The sequence below is a fragment of the Narcine bancroftii genome, chromosome 5 (assembly GCF_036971445.1).
Source record: "Narcine bancroftii isolate sNarBan1 chromosome 5, sNarBan1.hap1, whole genome shotgun sequence".
NCBI classification, from domain to species: Eukaryota; Metazoa; Chordata; class Chondrichthyes; order Torpediniformes; family Narcinidae; genus Narcine; species Narcine bancroftii.
Window position 1 is genome coordinate 5513290 of NC_091473.1, and position 15142 is coordinate 5528431.

At 42.0% G+C, this 15142-nt stretch overlaps 1 protein-coding gene across 2 annotated transcripts; it reads right to left on the minus strand.

Moving 5' to 3' along the window:
• Window positions 1-1716: 1716 nt before the first annotated feature.
• Window positions 1717-14656, minus strand: tlr9 (toll-like receptor 9). Of its 2 annotated transcripts, none has more exons than XR_011357304.1 (2): window positions 14492-14656; window positions 1717-2015 (listed from the first exon to the last, which is right to left on the minus strand). XR_011357304.1 is itself a non-coding variant. In XM_069936642.1 (2 exons), the coding sequence occupies exons 1-2, from the start codon at window positions 14492-14494 to the stop codon at window positions 4193-4195; spliced, it is 3162 nt and encodes a 1053-aa protein (XP_069792743.1). In that variant the 5' UTR covers window positions 14495-14656; the 3' UTR covers window positions 1717-4192. The 2 variants fall into 2 exon arrangements, 1 of the variants encoding a protein (XP_069792743.1); XM_069936642.1 differs by having other exon boundaries at window positions 1717-7351.
• Window positions 14657-15142: the final 486 nt, after the last annotated feature.

The following is a 15142-nucleotide window of genomic DNA, read 5'->3' on the forward strand; positions in this document are numbered from 1 at the left end:
GGTTGGTTGGGGTTGGGTGTTGGGTTTTTCCTCCTTTGCCTTTTGTCAGTGAGGTGGGCTCTGCGGTCTTCTTCAAAGGAGGCTGCTGCCCGCCAAACTGTGAGGCGCCAAGATGCACGGTTTGAGGCGTTATCAGCCCACTGGCGGTGGTCAATGTGGCAGGCACCAAGAGATTTCTTTAGGCAGTCCTTGTACCTTTTCTTTGGTGCACCTCTGTCACGGTGGCCAGTGGAGAGCTCGCCATATAATACGATCTTGGGAAGGCGATGGTCCTCCATTCTGGAGACGTGACCCATCCAGCGCAGCTGGATCTTCAGCAGCGTGGACTCGATGCTCCAGCTCCCTCAACAGCCCCTAAGGCTAGAGCTGGATGAGGTTCCCACCCTGGATGAGACATATAAGGCAATCGAACAACTGAAAAGTGGCAAAGCAGCAGGTATGGATGGAATCCCCCCAGAAGTCTGGAAGGCTGGCGGCAAAACTCTGCATGCCAAACTGCATGAGTTTTTCAAGCTTTGTTGGGACCAAGGTAAACTGCCTCAGGATCTTCGTGATGCCACCATCATCACCCTGTACAAAAACAAAGGCGAGAAATCAGACTGCTCAAACTACAGGGGAATCACGTTGCTCTCCATTGCAGGCAAAATCTTCGCTAGGATTCTACTAAATAGAATAATACCTAGTGTCGCTGAGAATATATGGTTATATGGTTATGAGAAAAGGATGGATCATTTTATTTATAAATGGAATTCTCAGCTTTACAGAGTTATAATTTACCAGTGTTGAGATATATGGGTTTGAATTTGTGATAGTCTTTTTCCCCACAATTGTTGGGTTTGCACCAAAACATAGCAAGAATTGTTTTATTACAGAATGTAATGCCGAAGCCGGCAATTCATAAATCTAAGTTAAAATGGGAAAAAGATTTATCTATATCTATTTCTCAGGATGATTGGATGGCCATATGTGAGATAGTATGACTAAAATTGTGAATGTAAGGTATAGGATGGTTCATTAAAACTTTATACATCAGGTATATTTAACTCCTGATAAGTTAAGTTTATTTCTTCTGATTTATGTTTTAAGTGTCATAAAGCAAGTTGGCTCTTTCTTGCATTCTACTTGGTTATGTAACACAGTGAAACCTTTCTGAAATAGAATTAAAGAACTTTTAGAGGTTTTTAAATTTTGCTTGATTCTATGGTATTTTTATGAAGAAATTGAGTTTCGAATTAAAATTAGATAAGCCTCAAATTACTTTTATGAGATTGGCTTTAGCCGTGGCTAGAAAATGTTTGGCAATTACTTGGAAAAATGAGACTGATTTGAGTGTTCATTGGTGGCATATGGAAATAGGGTCTTGTATTCCATTGGAAAAGATCATGTATAATTTACATAATAATTATTTTTTTGTTAAAATCTGAGCCTGTATACGAGATATATGGGTTTGAATTTGTGATAGTCTTTTTCCCCACAATTGTTGGGTTTGCACCAAACCATAGCAAGAATTGTTTTGTAAGTTGATCTCCTCTTCTACTCTTTTTCTTCTTTCTTTTGGGGTAGATTAGAGGGGGGCAGGTTGGGTGGGTAAGGGTTAGGGGGTGGGAGATTATATGGGATAAATATATGTATTATGTATCTATTTGTATTTTGACTGTATGCCTTACTTTGATTAATAAATAATATTGAAAAAAAAAACAAATATTTCGCATGTAATAAAAGTGCACATTCCAGATGTTATTCAAGGTTATTTGTGTACATTTAAGTTTGACTGTGTAGAAATTACAGCACTTTTTATACATAGTCCCCTCATTTCAGGGCACCATAACGCTTGGGACATTTGGCTTCATAGGTGTTTGTGAGGACTCGGGTATGTTTAATTGCTTCATTGGTCCAGGTATAAGAGAGCTAGGCTTGCTTCTAAGCTTTTGATCACCTTTGGAGTCTGTAGTTGCCATTTTTCAACGTGAGGACCAGATTTGTGCCAAAGAAAGACCAATAAGCCAATAATGAGGCTGAAAAACAAAAAATAAAACAGTGAGAGATATCGCCCAAACCATAGGATGACAAAGTCAACTGTTTAGAACATCATTAAGGAGAAACAGCACATTGGTGAACTCAGTCATCGCGAAGGGACTGGGAGGCCAAGGAAGACTCCCACTGTTGATGACAGAAGAATCCTCAACATAATGAAGAAAAATCCCCAAACACCTGTCCGACAGATCAGAAACACTCTTCGGGAGGCAGGTGGGAATGTGTCAAACTGGCGAATTTATCTTTTTTGATGTCATAACAGCTGATGGCAGTAGCAAAATGAATTCTGAAATACCTGCTCAAGTTCAAGCAAATGCCTCCAAACTCATTGGACGGTGCTTCATTCTACAGCAAGACAATGAACCCAAACATACTAAAGCAAAAAATGAGTTTTTCAAAGCTAAAAACTGGAAAATTCTTGAATGGCCACGTCATTCGCCTGATCTAAATCCAACTGAGCATCCCTTCCATATGCTGAAGAGAAAACGTAAGGGGACGAGCCCCTGAAACGAGCAGGAGCTGAAGATGGCTGCAGTAGAGGCCTGGCAGAGCATCACCAGAGAAGATACTCAGCACCTGGTGATGTCGATGGAGCAGTCAATGTAGATATGCAACCATGTACTAAACATGTCTACTGTACATTAATATACTAATTAATATTGCTGCCCCAAATATTAAGATGCCCTGAAATGAGGGAACTGTATAAAATGTGCTGCAATTTCTATAATTTGTATACATTTTGGTCAAACCAAAATGTATACAAATAACCTTGAATAAAATCTGGAATGTGCACTTTAATCATGTGAATTGTAGGATTACAATTTTTAAACTTTGGACAACTGAAGGAAAATATTGCCTGTCTCAAACATTGTGGAGGGCACTGTATTTCCATCTTCACCTCATAATTTTAAAGTAGAAATTCAGGGGGTCATCTTATACACACAGTCTCCTTGTATGCTGACATATACAGTATGTGTGTGTATATTATATACACAACAGTGAATATATATTTCCAGTCATGCTTTGACCTTAACTGCAATGTTTGGATTTTTGTCTATTAAGATCTCTGATTCATAATCTGGCATTTTGTAGAATATCAGAGTGAGATGAAGGTCCTCTTTGAGACGTCTTTGGAAAACCTAGGCCATCACAGTATAAACGTCAGACTGATTGCTTCCAGAAGTCAGGATTGAACCTGGATACTTGGTGGTGTGGGGCAACAACTCTGCTTGCTATGCCACTAAGCCAAATCTCCTCTGGATTATTAGCTGCCAGAGTTGGGGTGGTGAGTGTGTGGGTGATATTCCACTCATTGATAATTATAAGCAATATTGCAATTAATATTAATTTTGCTTTATAATTAAGGTGACTGACAGAACAATTCAATGGAAGCCCAGAAGATTTTATTGCCAAAATCTCTGTCCAGTGAAATAGTGTGAACTGATTCACAATTGGTAACTTGAGAAATGCAATATATCCTTTTCAATTCAAGATTAACATGAAAACCTTTTTAAAATTCAATGTATTTTGAACAGGTTACATCTGAACACAACGTCACTTGGACTCTCACTTCCTTTTCATCAATGCATTCTCTCTTGTTCCTGTAATCAAATAAAATTTATTTCCTCATTTTCATAGCACGATCTGTGTCACTGCTGGGGTTTTGTTGAAAGTGAATTGTTGAAGCATTGACCCATGTGAAATGGACTATATATTAAAATAAGGGAAAAAAAAAGAGCATTGTGGTTGAGTTACTGGGCTTCTCATCTGCGATCCTGAGCCATAATGGCATCTGATAAAATCAAATTAAAATCATTTTTAAAAGTTGGTCACACCTGCTGTTGGTTCATTGTTTCAAAATACGTTTTATATCACTAATGGGCTCTGCTAAAGGGAAAGCGACGTCCTTGCCTGATCTGCTCTAGTTCCCTGTTCGTCTGCAGACCCAGAAGTGTGGTTTGACAAGCAGTCTCCTAACTTTGGGTGCACTGAGGGCTCTAGCAATGGTGTCATCACATGACTGAGCAATATGAAGTGTGTTGGCAAGATGTCTGGAGAGGGAAATTAGATGCTGCTATGCAGAATGCACAAAGGGTGATATTGACTTGTCAATTCTTTCTGCGCATTTATGGAACTGGCTGTGAATTGATTCTCTTGGCTAATGTTTTCTCCACAAGATGCTCTGTATATTGTATTCGATGGGTAGGAAACTCTCACTGAAGTTTGGATCATATTGTAACCTATTGTCTCTGGTCAATGCTTTCTGAAATTTCAGCCAGAAGTAACGTTCTGCATGAAGATTGTGGGGCCATCTTAAGACAGAGGCTTTGCAAAGTCTCTTGCGCAGCTGAAGATACTTTGACTTTTGCAAAGACCTATCCAAAAGGACCAAGACTATGACATCCTCCTTGTCATCCAGTAGCCGCTGATGTGCGATGAAGAATGCCTGCCTCATCTTTCCACTTGCAAAGCAAGTGTTTGTCAGTACAAAGATTGTTTTCCTGCTTTGGTGGATAGCATCGTACAAGTTCTCTATTGATGACTTGCCAGGAATCCAGTCTCTCTCCTCAAGGCAAAGGTTGAACCTCCACTGTCCTTTCTTCTCGAGATTCACTACAAGCTCATGATAGACCCAGTCGGCAACAGCTTTATGATTAATGTCGAAGACTATAAACGCGTCATAGTACAGATTTTCAGAGGGAATTGTCATGCCCGCATTTAGCTTGGCGGCACATATGTAAAATGTGTACCAAAGATCCCAACCGAATAACTTGTTCAATATTGGGAGGATTGTGAAGATTACAGTTAGCAGAGAAGACACAACAAAGCCTACAGTTCCATGGATTTTTTGGCATGACAGGGGATCTGTCAAAAGAATGCTCTTGCTGTCTTGTGATTCTGGAAACTCACACTTCCAGCTGGTGGTGAGTTCCGGCAGCGAAATTCTCGTGTCTTTGATGAAATAAATAAACCAGTCGTTATCACAGGTGCAGCTGAAAGGGTTGTTGCCAAGATCCAGCACATCCAAACTTTGGAGAAACTCAGAGGGCAAACTGTCTGTGTACAATGTTTTGATGTTATTCCGACTTAAGTCAAGATAACGCATTGCTTTGGCATTGGAGAAAAACTCATTGGGAAGCTGGGATATTTTATTGTTCTGCAAGATAAGTTTGGAGAACGTCTTGGGAAAGTGACATGGTTTTGAGGGCAAACCACGGAGAAAGTTTTGACTCAAGTCCAGAATTTGAAGGTTTATCAGTTCTGTTAGATTGTCCCAATTGAAAAAGCTAATATGATTGTTGTTGATGTAAAGTTCTTTCAGACTAGGTGGAAATCGGACCATTGCTTCTGGGGGTACCATCTTTAGCATATTCTTCGAAATATCCAGGACTGTCAGGTTGTGAAGGTTGAAGAAAAAATTCCAATACGTATTGGTCCCACTCTCCCACATTACGTTCAACAAGTTTCCACTAAAATTCAACACATTCAAAGAGTTGCTCTGAAGTTGACTTGACACCCGCTTGGCTATTTGGTTATTCGCTAGGCTTAAGGCCTTAAGAGAGCGCAGATCTTTGATGAACTCGAATCGATGACCCATGCCTTTCATTTCAAAGGTATAACTGTTGTAACTGAGGTCTAAAACTTCGAGTGTTGTGATCTCTGTAAATGCCTCCTTAAAGTAGAAATCTATTCTATTGTGAGCAAGGTCCAAATATTTCAGGCTTTTCAATTCTTTAAATTGTTTGCCATTCAGTGCTTGGGTCATGTAATTGTAAGACAATAAAAGGCATTGGATGTCTTCCAATCCTTCAAAATTTTCTGATTTGATATCTGCAATATTATTAAGTGACAAGTCAAAGACCTTCCCAAAAGATGAGCATCTCTCGAAAGAAAAGAAGGAAGACCCGCCTTTTGTCTTGATTCCTCCATTGTTCTCGTAGTCAACCCTTCTTTCAGGGATCCAGTACTCTTGATGGCTGGTGGCAACCGGGTCTTTATGGACCCTGTCATTTTCACTCTGATGCGGGCAAGAGTTCTGCAGTGAAAACGACACCTTATTTTCTGAGAGCCCAATATATTCTAATGATGTTGTATTTTGAAAAAGCTTTAGGTCAATGTTCTTTATGAAATTCATCCGGAAATTTAGAGACCTAATGTTGGGAATTCTGAGTAATGGGCCAATGTCATTTTTATCCAAAGTGTGAAAAAAGTATCCATCAATCTGAAATTTTCTCAGAGACGTCAGGTTCTCCAGTGAAGTCGGCAGGACAAGACGTTGGAAGGTTTTGAAAGGTTCATAGTTGTACATTAGGTTGAGCTCTTGCAGCTTGGTCAGATTTTCAAAAAACGTGGCATTTCGAATTGTGTAGGCGAGATAGTTGTCAGAGAGATCCAAAGAAGTCAAGCCTCCTAGTGACTGGAATATTATATCACTCAAATGCCTTAGAGAGTTGCCTCTGAGAACCAGGTGCTTCAATTTCCTCAGTTGGAGGAAGGCATCAGGAGACAAGTCAATGGATTTATTGGCTTTACAAGGGAAACAAGGCTGGGCAGCATGGTCACACCGTTGGCAGTTCCATGCCAGGGAAAGATATTCCAAATTAACAAGGTTTTTAAAATCCTCCGAAGAAATCTGTGGAATTTTATTCTCAGCCAGAATTAGCTTTTGCAAGGATATTGGGAGTTCCCTAGGGACAACTTTTATGCTGTTAAAGCTCAGATCCAGTGACTGCAGATGTGACATGTTCATAAAAGTCTTCTTATCAAAGGTAAACGACTCATTGCATGGATTTTGATAAAAGCAGTTCTTACTAAAATTGAGCAACTTCAGATTAGCCAGAGTGGAGACATTTAGAAATTGCAAATTTATGATGTTGTTGAGTGCTAGATTCAAATTGGTAAGGCCTGCCGGCAGTGGTGGGATACTAGTTAAACTGTTTCCACTTAGGAGAAGCACTTTTAATTTGTGAAGGTGTAGGAAGGCTCTGGGCTCAATGGAAAATTTACAGTCCTGACCAGGTAAACGGAGCTTCCCTGGGCAGCAGTTCATACTCAAGTCAATCACTTGAATGTTTGGCACACCAGAGAAAGCTTGGTTTTTGATTTCTTGTAGCAGATTGTTATTTAGTAGTAGGGTAGTTGCATTTTTTGACCTGATTATTGGCAGTGAGGTTAATTCCCTGTTGCTGCAGTCAATGAGTTTGGATGTCCTGTTTCCATCACAAGGCAGGAAGGCTGGAAAATGACACCAGGCAAAATGGTGATTGACCAGGACCAGCAAAAGAATGGTTGCTCCCATGCACATATTCCAAGCAGCCTATTACAAGGGGGGAAAAATGAAAATATCATTATATTTCATCAGAATCATCACATATCAAGACAAAGAGAGTAGCGGTGGTAATCACTGCGCACAATTTCAGGTCAAGCAAAGTAACTATCCCCAAGTGAATAGACTTGATCTGAAATTCACTTTCGGTGGACGGTTGGTGCAGATGCCCTCTTGATGATCGATATTTCAGGAAGAAGTGTTAAAGCCATGGAGAAAGAGCTGGAGAATGGGAGTGACTGAATTGTAAAGAATTTAGGAAGGCTCAGTGATCCTGACGAACTCCATGCTGCAGCACTGGGAAGTGCATCTGACATGCAGGGGCAGCAGGGAATTAATGGAGTTTCCTACTGTTTTCAACTTGTGGGAGGAAGTTCTGAATCATAGTTGCTAAAAAGATGTGTACTCTCAGGAATTTAGAAGAACAAGGGTAGATCCTGATTTGTTTCCATGAATGGGACAATCTGGAACAAAGGGCTATAGTTACAAGATGGAAGGGTGATACTGCTTCTTGCAGAGAGGGATGAATCACTGGAATTTTATGCCGCAGAGGATTGTGAAGGCTGGATCACTGGGAATATTTGAAGAAGAAGGAGCCAAGTGTTTGAAAAATCAGGGAATTGAGGGCTTTGGGCGTCTAGCACACAAGAGAAGGGGAGACGAGAACAGGGGCAGATTGATCAGGATTGTAATAAAACACAAAAGTCTGTAGACACCCTGATTGAAGTAAAAATGCAAAGCTGGAGAAACTCAGCAGGTCAAACAGTGTCCTTTATATGACAAAGATACACAACCAACGTTTCGGGCTTGAGCCCTTCATCAGGCTTTGAGCAAAATGTGTGCACTACCAACATTTTGAGCTTGAACCCTTGAATGTGGTCACTAGTGACAATGACTGCAGATAATGTCTCCAATTTTGCTCATACCTTGATGAAGAGCTCAAGATCCAAAACGTTGTTATGTATCTTTACCTTGTTGCATAAAGTTCAAGGTCTGACCTGCTGAATTTGCCCAGCATTGTGTTTTTAATCAGGATTATATTGACTTGCAGAATCTGGTTGAAGGACCAAGTAGCCTAATCTTACCCCTGCTTTCTTAGGATTATAGCTGCAGTCTGACATTCCATGCAAAGGATTCCTGTTTGACCAGGTGCTTTGAATTCTGATATGGGTTCCCTTGTGGATTTTCGTGCGCTGGTATACAAGGCAAGGATAATTGCATCAATTGATTATTATTATAGCTATCATCGATTTTGCATTCAATCCATGCAAAGAACTGTCTGCAGTGCGTTCAAGTCTGCTTCAACACCAGACTTTCAAAACAATTCATCGCTGTTGATGTGAGTGTCACTGGTCAATAGTCATTAAGGCAGGTTACTACACTCTTCTTGATGCCTGTTTGAAACAGTGGGCATCATGCCCTGTTTGAGTGAAATGTTGAAGGTATCCAGGAATAATTTGGTAAGTTGGGTCAGCACAGATTTGCAGTACTCGACCGTTCGGTACCCCAACCAGACCGGATATTTTCCTTGGATTCACTCTTGTGACAGATTATGTTATATTTTATATTGCGTGCAGATGTATTTTTGGAGGAGATAGATTGTGGGATTTTTAGTTAGGTCACACACAGATACAAGCACTTCAAAACAGATCTCATTTAAAATGCAAGAGCTTGGCTCAAGCCAGACAGTCCAGGCTCCGAGCGCCTTTGCAAAACTTTTGAAGAATGCCTATAGAGATTTCACAAGTAGGTGTTAATTGAACATGCTGTGGAATAATGGATTATTGTTTTGGAAAGTAACAGATGAACAGACTCAGAAGTTTGAGTCAGGTGCCACAGTCTCTGAATGCAGTTTGCTGTTCTTAAGAAGATCATGGGGTTTTGCAAGCAGAATCAAGCAGGTTTTTTTTCTCAGAGAGAGAGAGAGAGAGAGAGAGACTGCTGGTTTTCTGCAGTGGCTTTTGAAAGCTTGTTTGAAAACTCTATTTTGAAGACGGGTTGTGAGTTCTAAGTTCAGCCTGTTCAAAGCCCTTGTGGTCTATACAAGAGGAAATGGCTGGCTGTATAATGTTTCCTTGAAATAAGGGAAACTAAAAGGAACTCTGGTGACCTGGAAGAAAGAGGTTATCATCAGGAAAACCCTGATGGGGCAAGTTTCTTCAGCAAGATGTTGAAGTGGCTGGTTATAAGGAATCAGTTGTGGGTGACCAGCAAACAACAAATCTCTCTCTGAAAACTGAAAAGAACCTTCCTGAGCAGTAACCATTTACCTTTCAAGCTGATGAAGATTCATAAATGTTAAATTCTGTGCACAGTATAAGAATTGCCTGATACCAGTGAACTTGGAGGAGTGAGAAGTGAGATTGGACTGTGAATCAAAGAACTTTTTTGAACTTATACACACATTACATACACATGAGCTTAGAATTCGAAGGGGGTTAAGTTAAAAGTAATAAATTAAAGTTTGATCCTGTTTTTATGTTTAAAGAAAATTTTTAAAACATTTTTGTTTCAGTAACCCTTTGTCTTGGTGAATTTCTATTGCTGCTGGGTTTTGGAGTCCTCTGGGCCCGTCACACTCTCCTGAAGGCAGCCTGCACGTCATCCTCGCGTACGGATAGGAGAGGATCGTCAGGGGACATAATGTGTGCAGTGGTGGTTCTATCTTCCTCTGGTGGTTCAATTGGGTGTAGAAGGCTGTCTCCTACTGCACCAGATTTTGTTTTGTCACAAGTTATGTAATTTAGGCCCTGCCACAGGTGTCAGGTATCCCTCGTGGTTTCCATTTTCGTCAGAAAACTCCATTTCACCCAAGAGATGGCTTTCCACAAGGTCACATCAGCTGTAATGATTTGGATCTCCAGAGTTAAATGCCCGTGATCTGGCTCGCAGCAGGTTTTATTGTTCTTCCAGGGCTTCTGGTTGCAGAAAATACACCCAAGGGTTCAATAAGAAAAATCTTTGTGGTCCAGTGTAGACACATTCACAAATTTGCAATTTTTAGCATTGAGGACTAGGACAATAGTCAGGTGTGTACATCACCAGCTGCAAGATCCCTTCCCAAGTCACACTCGTTGTTGATTTGAAAAGATGTCACCAGTTTTCCATCATTACTGTGTCTAAATCCTGGCCTCCGCTCCAACACTGTGAAGTGAGTCACGGCTGCAGTAGCGGTAAGCCTGACGTTATCCTTTGGCTTGGCTTCACAGATGAAGATTTATGGAGGGGTATGTCCATGTCTGCTGCAGGCTCGTTGGACACTGACAAGTCCGATGCGGGACAGGCAGGCACGGTTGCAAGGGAAAATTGGTTGGTTGGGGTTGGGTGTTGGGTTTTTCCTCCTTTGTCTTTTGTCAGTGAGGTGGGCTCTGCAGTCTTCTTCAAAGGAGGTTGCTGCCCGCTGAACTGTGAGGTGCCAAGATACATGGTTGGAGGCGATACCAGCCCACTGGCGGTGGTCAATGTGACAGGCACCAAGAGATTTCGTTAAGCGGTCCTTGTACCTCTTCTTTGGTGCACCTCTGTCTCGGTGGCCAGTGGAGAGCTCGCCATAGAACACGATCTTGGGAAGGCGATGGTCCTCCATTCTGGAGACATGACCCACCCAGCGCAGTTGGGTCTTCAGCAGCGTGGATTCAATGCTTGCGGACTCTGCCAGCTCGAGTACTTCGATGTTGGTGATGAAGTCATTCGAATGAATGTTGAGGATGGAGCGGAGACAGCGCTGATGGAAGCGTTCTAGGAGCCGTAGGTGATGCCGGTAGAGGACCCATGATTCAGAGCCGAACAGGAGCGTGGGTATGACAATGGCTCTGTACACGCTGATCTTTGTGTGTTTCTTCCAGACTCTTTTGTGTAGTCTTCCAAAGGCGCTATTTGCCTTGGCGAGTCTGTGGTCTATCTCTTTGTCGATTCTTGCATCAGATGAAATGGTGCAGCCGAGGTAGGTAAACTGGTTGACCGTTTTGAGTTCAGTGTGCCCGATGGTGATGTGGGGGGGCTGGTGGTCATGGGAGGGAGCTGGAGGACCTTTACAGTACCAGTAACCATGTACATTCTCCTCATATCTGCATAGGTTTCCTCCGGTGCTCCGGTTTTCTCCCTTGTTCCAAAGACGTACGTGGCTAATAGGTTAATTGCTGGCATGGGTGTAATTGAAACACGAAAGCCCACAGATGCAGTGATTGTAGTAAAACCATAGACACACTGGAGGAATTTGGCAGGTCTCACAGCGTCCATAAGATGTAAAGATATATCACTGACGTTTCGGGCCTGGGCCTGTCTAAGATATGAGTAAAAAGCAGGCAGGGGCCTATATTAAAAGGCTGGGGAAAAGAGGAGAATGGGAAGGGGGAGGATTACAGACCAACAGACAAAAGGATATGATAAGAGGACGGGAGAGAGGAGAGGTGAGAATTGATTGGGGGAGGGTGAGTTGTTTTTGGCTCTGAAAGGTAACTGAGGAAAAAGGGGAGTGAGAAGGAGAGAGAGAGAAGAAAGGAGATGGGGAAAGATGGGGGAGATGGGGTGGTAATGGGAACTGGAGAAGTCGGTGTTAATGCCATCCAGTTGGAGGGTGTCCAGTCGGAAGATGAGGTGCTGTTCCTCCAATTTACAGGTGGTCTCAGTCTGTCAGTGCATGGATAGACATGCCAGCAAGGGGATGGGGCAGGGAATTGAAATAGATGGCCAATGGGAAATCCATGCTATTATTGCAAACAGAGCCAAGATGCTCAATGAAGTGATTTCCCAATCTGCGTCCAGTCTCTCCAATGTAAAGCACAATGGGATTATTTACCTATCAGTCCTTGCCTACCAACCTCCACATACAAAATATAATTCTCAACTATTTCTGCCACCTACTACCAGACACACCTTCCCTTTGCCTCCCCTCTCTGCCTTCTGCAGGGACTGCTCCCTCTGTGACTCGCTCATTCACTCCTCCTTTCCCTCCAATCACCTTGGGACCTACACCTTCAACTGTAGAAGGTGCTTCACTTGTCCCCATGCCTCCTCCCTCACCACCATTTTGGGCCCCAAACAACCCTTCCAGTGAAGCAAAATTTCACTTGTGAATCTGTAGGGATTGTCTACTGCATCCGGTGCTCCCGTTGTGTCCTCTACATCGGAGAAACTGGACGTAGACTGGGAGATCACTTCATTGAGCTTCTCGGCTCTGTCCGCCGCCATAGCGTGGATCTCCCAGTGGCCACGCATTTCAATTCCCCATCTCCTTGCGATGTGTCTGATGATGGACTTGAGCTGCCAAACTGAGACCTCCCACAAATTGGAGGAACAACACCTCATCTTCTATCTGGGTACCTGTAATGGAAGATTTAAACTGTGTTTCTTACTTTTGAAGCCTTTGCTTCTGCAAGGCTGAGAACCTGCTTGTTGCATATGAATTAGTAGACATTATCTAAATTTACACTATGGGGCCCAGGGATGCAGTTGTCTTTTGTTAGTCGCAGACTGTCAGGAGACCTTGAAGATAATTAAATCATTTATTCAGAGATAAGATCTGAAGTAAACAACTTTTGGGTAATATAAGCCATGGTCCCACTGCTGAAGTTTGAGACTCTCCAAGAGGTGGCAACATCTATCAGCAAGAAGAAGAACTTCAAGATTCCAAACCGACGTCCCAGTCCGGGGAGGTGGAGAAGCTGCTACCGGCGCCCAGACAACCTACTACAAGTGTGCAGTCGTCGCCTCGCTTTGGCAGTTGGGACCAGTCCAGGCATTGATAAGTATAATTGGGAAGGGCTTGCATGTTGTAGTGTGAATTCAGCTTTAGATTTAGTAATAAAGACTTGTATAAACTGAACTGCTCTCGGTGTGTGTCTATTTTCTTTTGGTAGCTCGAACATTGTGACCAATCTAAAACGAACGAAGTGAGAGGTACAAGTTTACCCAAGACAGCACCCTCCAACTGGATGGCATTAACATGGACCTTATCGGTTTTCGTGAGACACTCCCCACTATCTTTCCCTATGTCTCCTTCCCTCTACCTGTTTCTTTCTCTCTCTCTCTCTCTCCTCTCTCTCTCTCTCTCTCCCCCCCCCCTTTTCCCTCTGCCTCCTTTCACAGAGCAAAAATTTTGAAAGTAATGTAGACAAGATGTTGATTTATTACCTCAGCTAAACTGATGCACCATAAGCAGTGCAGAACTTGCTCAGTAAAAGCAGACACACTCTCTCATGCCTACTCTACCATTCAAATTTCATGGATGTTCCTGATCTCTAGTCCACTTCCCTTTCGATTCCATCCACATCTGTGATTCCCTACTTCTGAAAAATGTATTGGCCCTGAACCTCCTCAAGGAAAAAGTCTGGTTTAAACAAATACAGAAATTCACAGCATCCAAATGAAGCAAAATCTCAATTGTAAATGCACCTCACATCCTGACATTGATTTTCCATTTCCCCTGCTTGAGGAAGTAACCTCTCAGCATTTATCTTGTCAATAAATCTCAAAATTGTTTCATCAGTCATTATTTTTACTCTCTACAAATACATGCTAATCCTTAGTTTCATTTTGTGGGACAGAATGCTCATCCAGGAATCAATCTTGTGAATCTTTGTTACGCCCAGTTGCATCATTAAGTCCTTCCTCAGCTACAGAAGTGAAAATTAACACAAAACTCCAGGGAAAGTCTCTCCTCGTCCTCCCACACCTCTCGATTTCATTCATTGCAACATCCAAATCCATCCACTAGACTCCTGCCATTTGAAGAATATTATGTTATTTCCTCCTTTCCAAACTGAACAATTCCACTTCTTTCCTTCACTTTGCGTTCTCTTTTAACCTCATTCATTTAACCTGATTAAAACCTCCTTGCAAGAGGAGGGATTTGCATCCTTGTTGAAGTATGGCAGAGGGTTTCCAACGAAGCAAAAAACACAAGGGATGACCGAAAGCTAAAGGATTGCATGGAATCATGGAGAGGGTTCAGACCTGCAGTGGCTCCAGGGAGCTGGAAAATGGGCAATATCTAAAAACCTATTGGGAGCCAGCAGTGAGAGACCTTGTGCTAAAATTGGTTAAAAAATTTCTCCATTTTTGGGACTGTAGAGTCCATGATGCCAGTTGAAAGAGAACTATTGTCACAGTAAAAATCTTAAGTGTACTTACCATAATATTAGTGATTACCCAAATAGAGAATTGTCATCCGTAAAGGCTCTCCAGGATTAATCCACAGACACTGAGGAGGGCAAATTGTCTGCTTCATTGAACTAGTTTGACTGAGGTCGGCTGGTAAACTTTTGCAGAAGTGAAAATGAAGATCTCTCCAGTTTAATTTCCCTTCTGCTTTAGATCTAGACACATCATCGTTGCAACCAATCCAGTGTATTGAGCAGTTATTTTCTTTTTAAAAGCCAGTCCAAAGTATCATTGTTCAGAACGAAGTGACCTCTGCTTTAATCGGGAGACAAAGCTGAGATTGGACACACTTCAGCCTATTAGTCAACCTTTAACAAGTTGCTGTGTCCAGTGTAAACTTTCAAAGTACAATAAAACCCCCACTTTACGGAATTCAAGCAACCGGCAGAAAAAGATCGTGGAAAATAAACAGGTTAAAAAAAATTTGGAAGTTTAAAATTGGTGCGCCTCGCCGTTAGTCACCAATCATGCAAGCGCAATCTCAAACCACCGGAAAATCCACTTATCCATCATCTACCAATCCCCATAGGAGCTGGATACCAGGGGTTTTAGTGTATATGTAGTTTAAAAAAATATTGTGAATATTTCAATAATGTCGGATGGAATGACTTACTGGTTTAT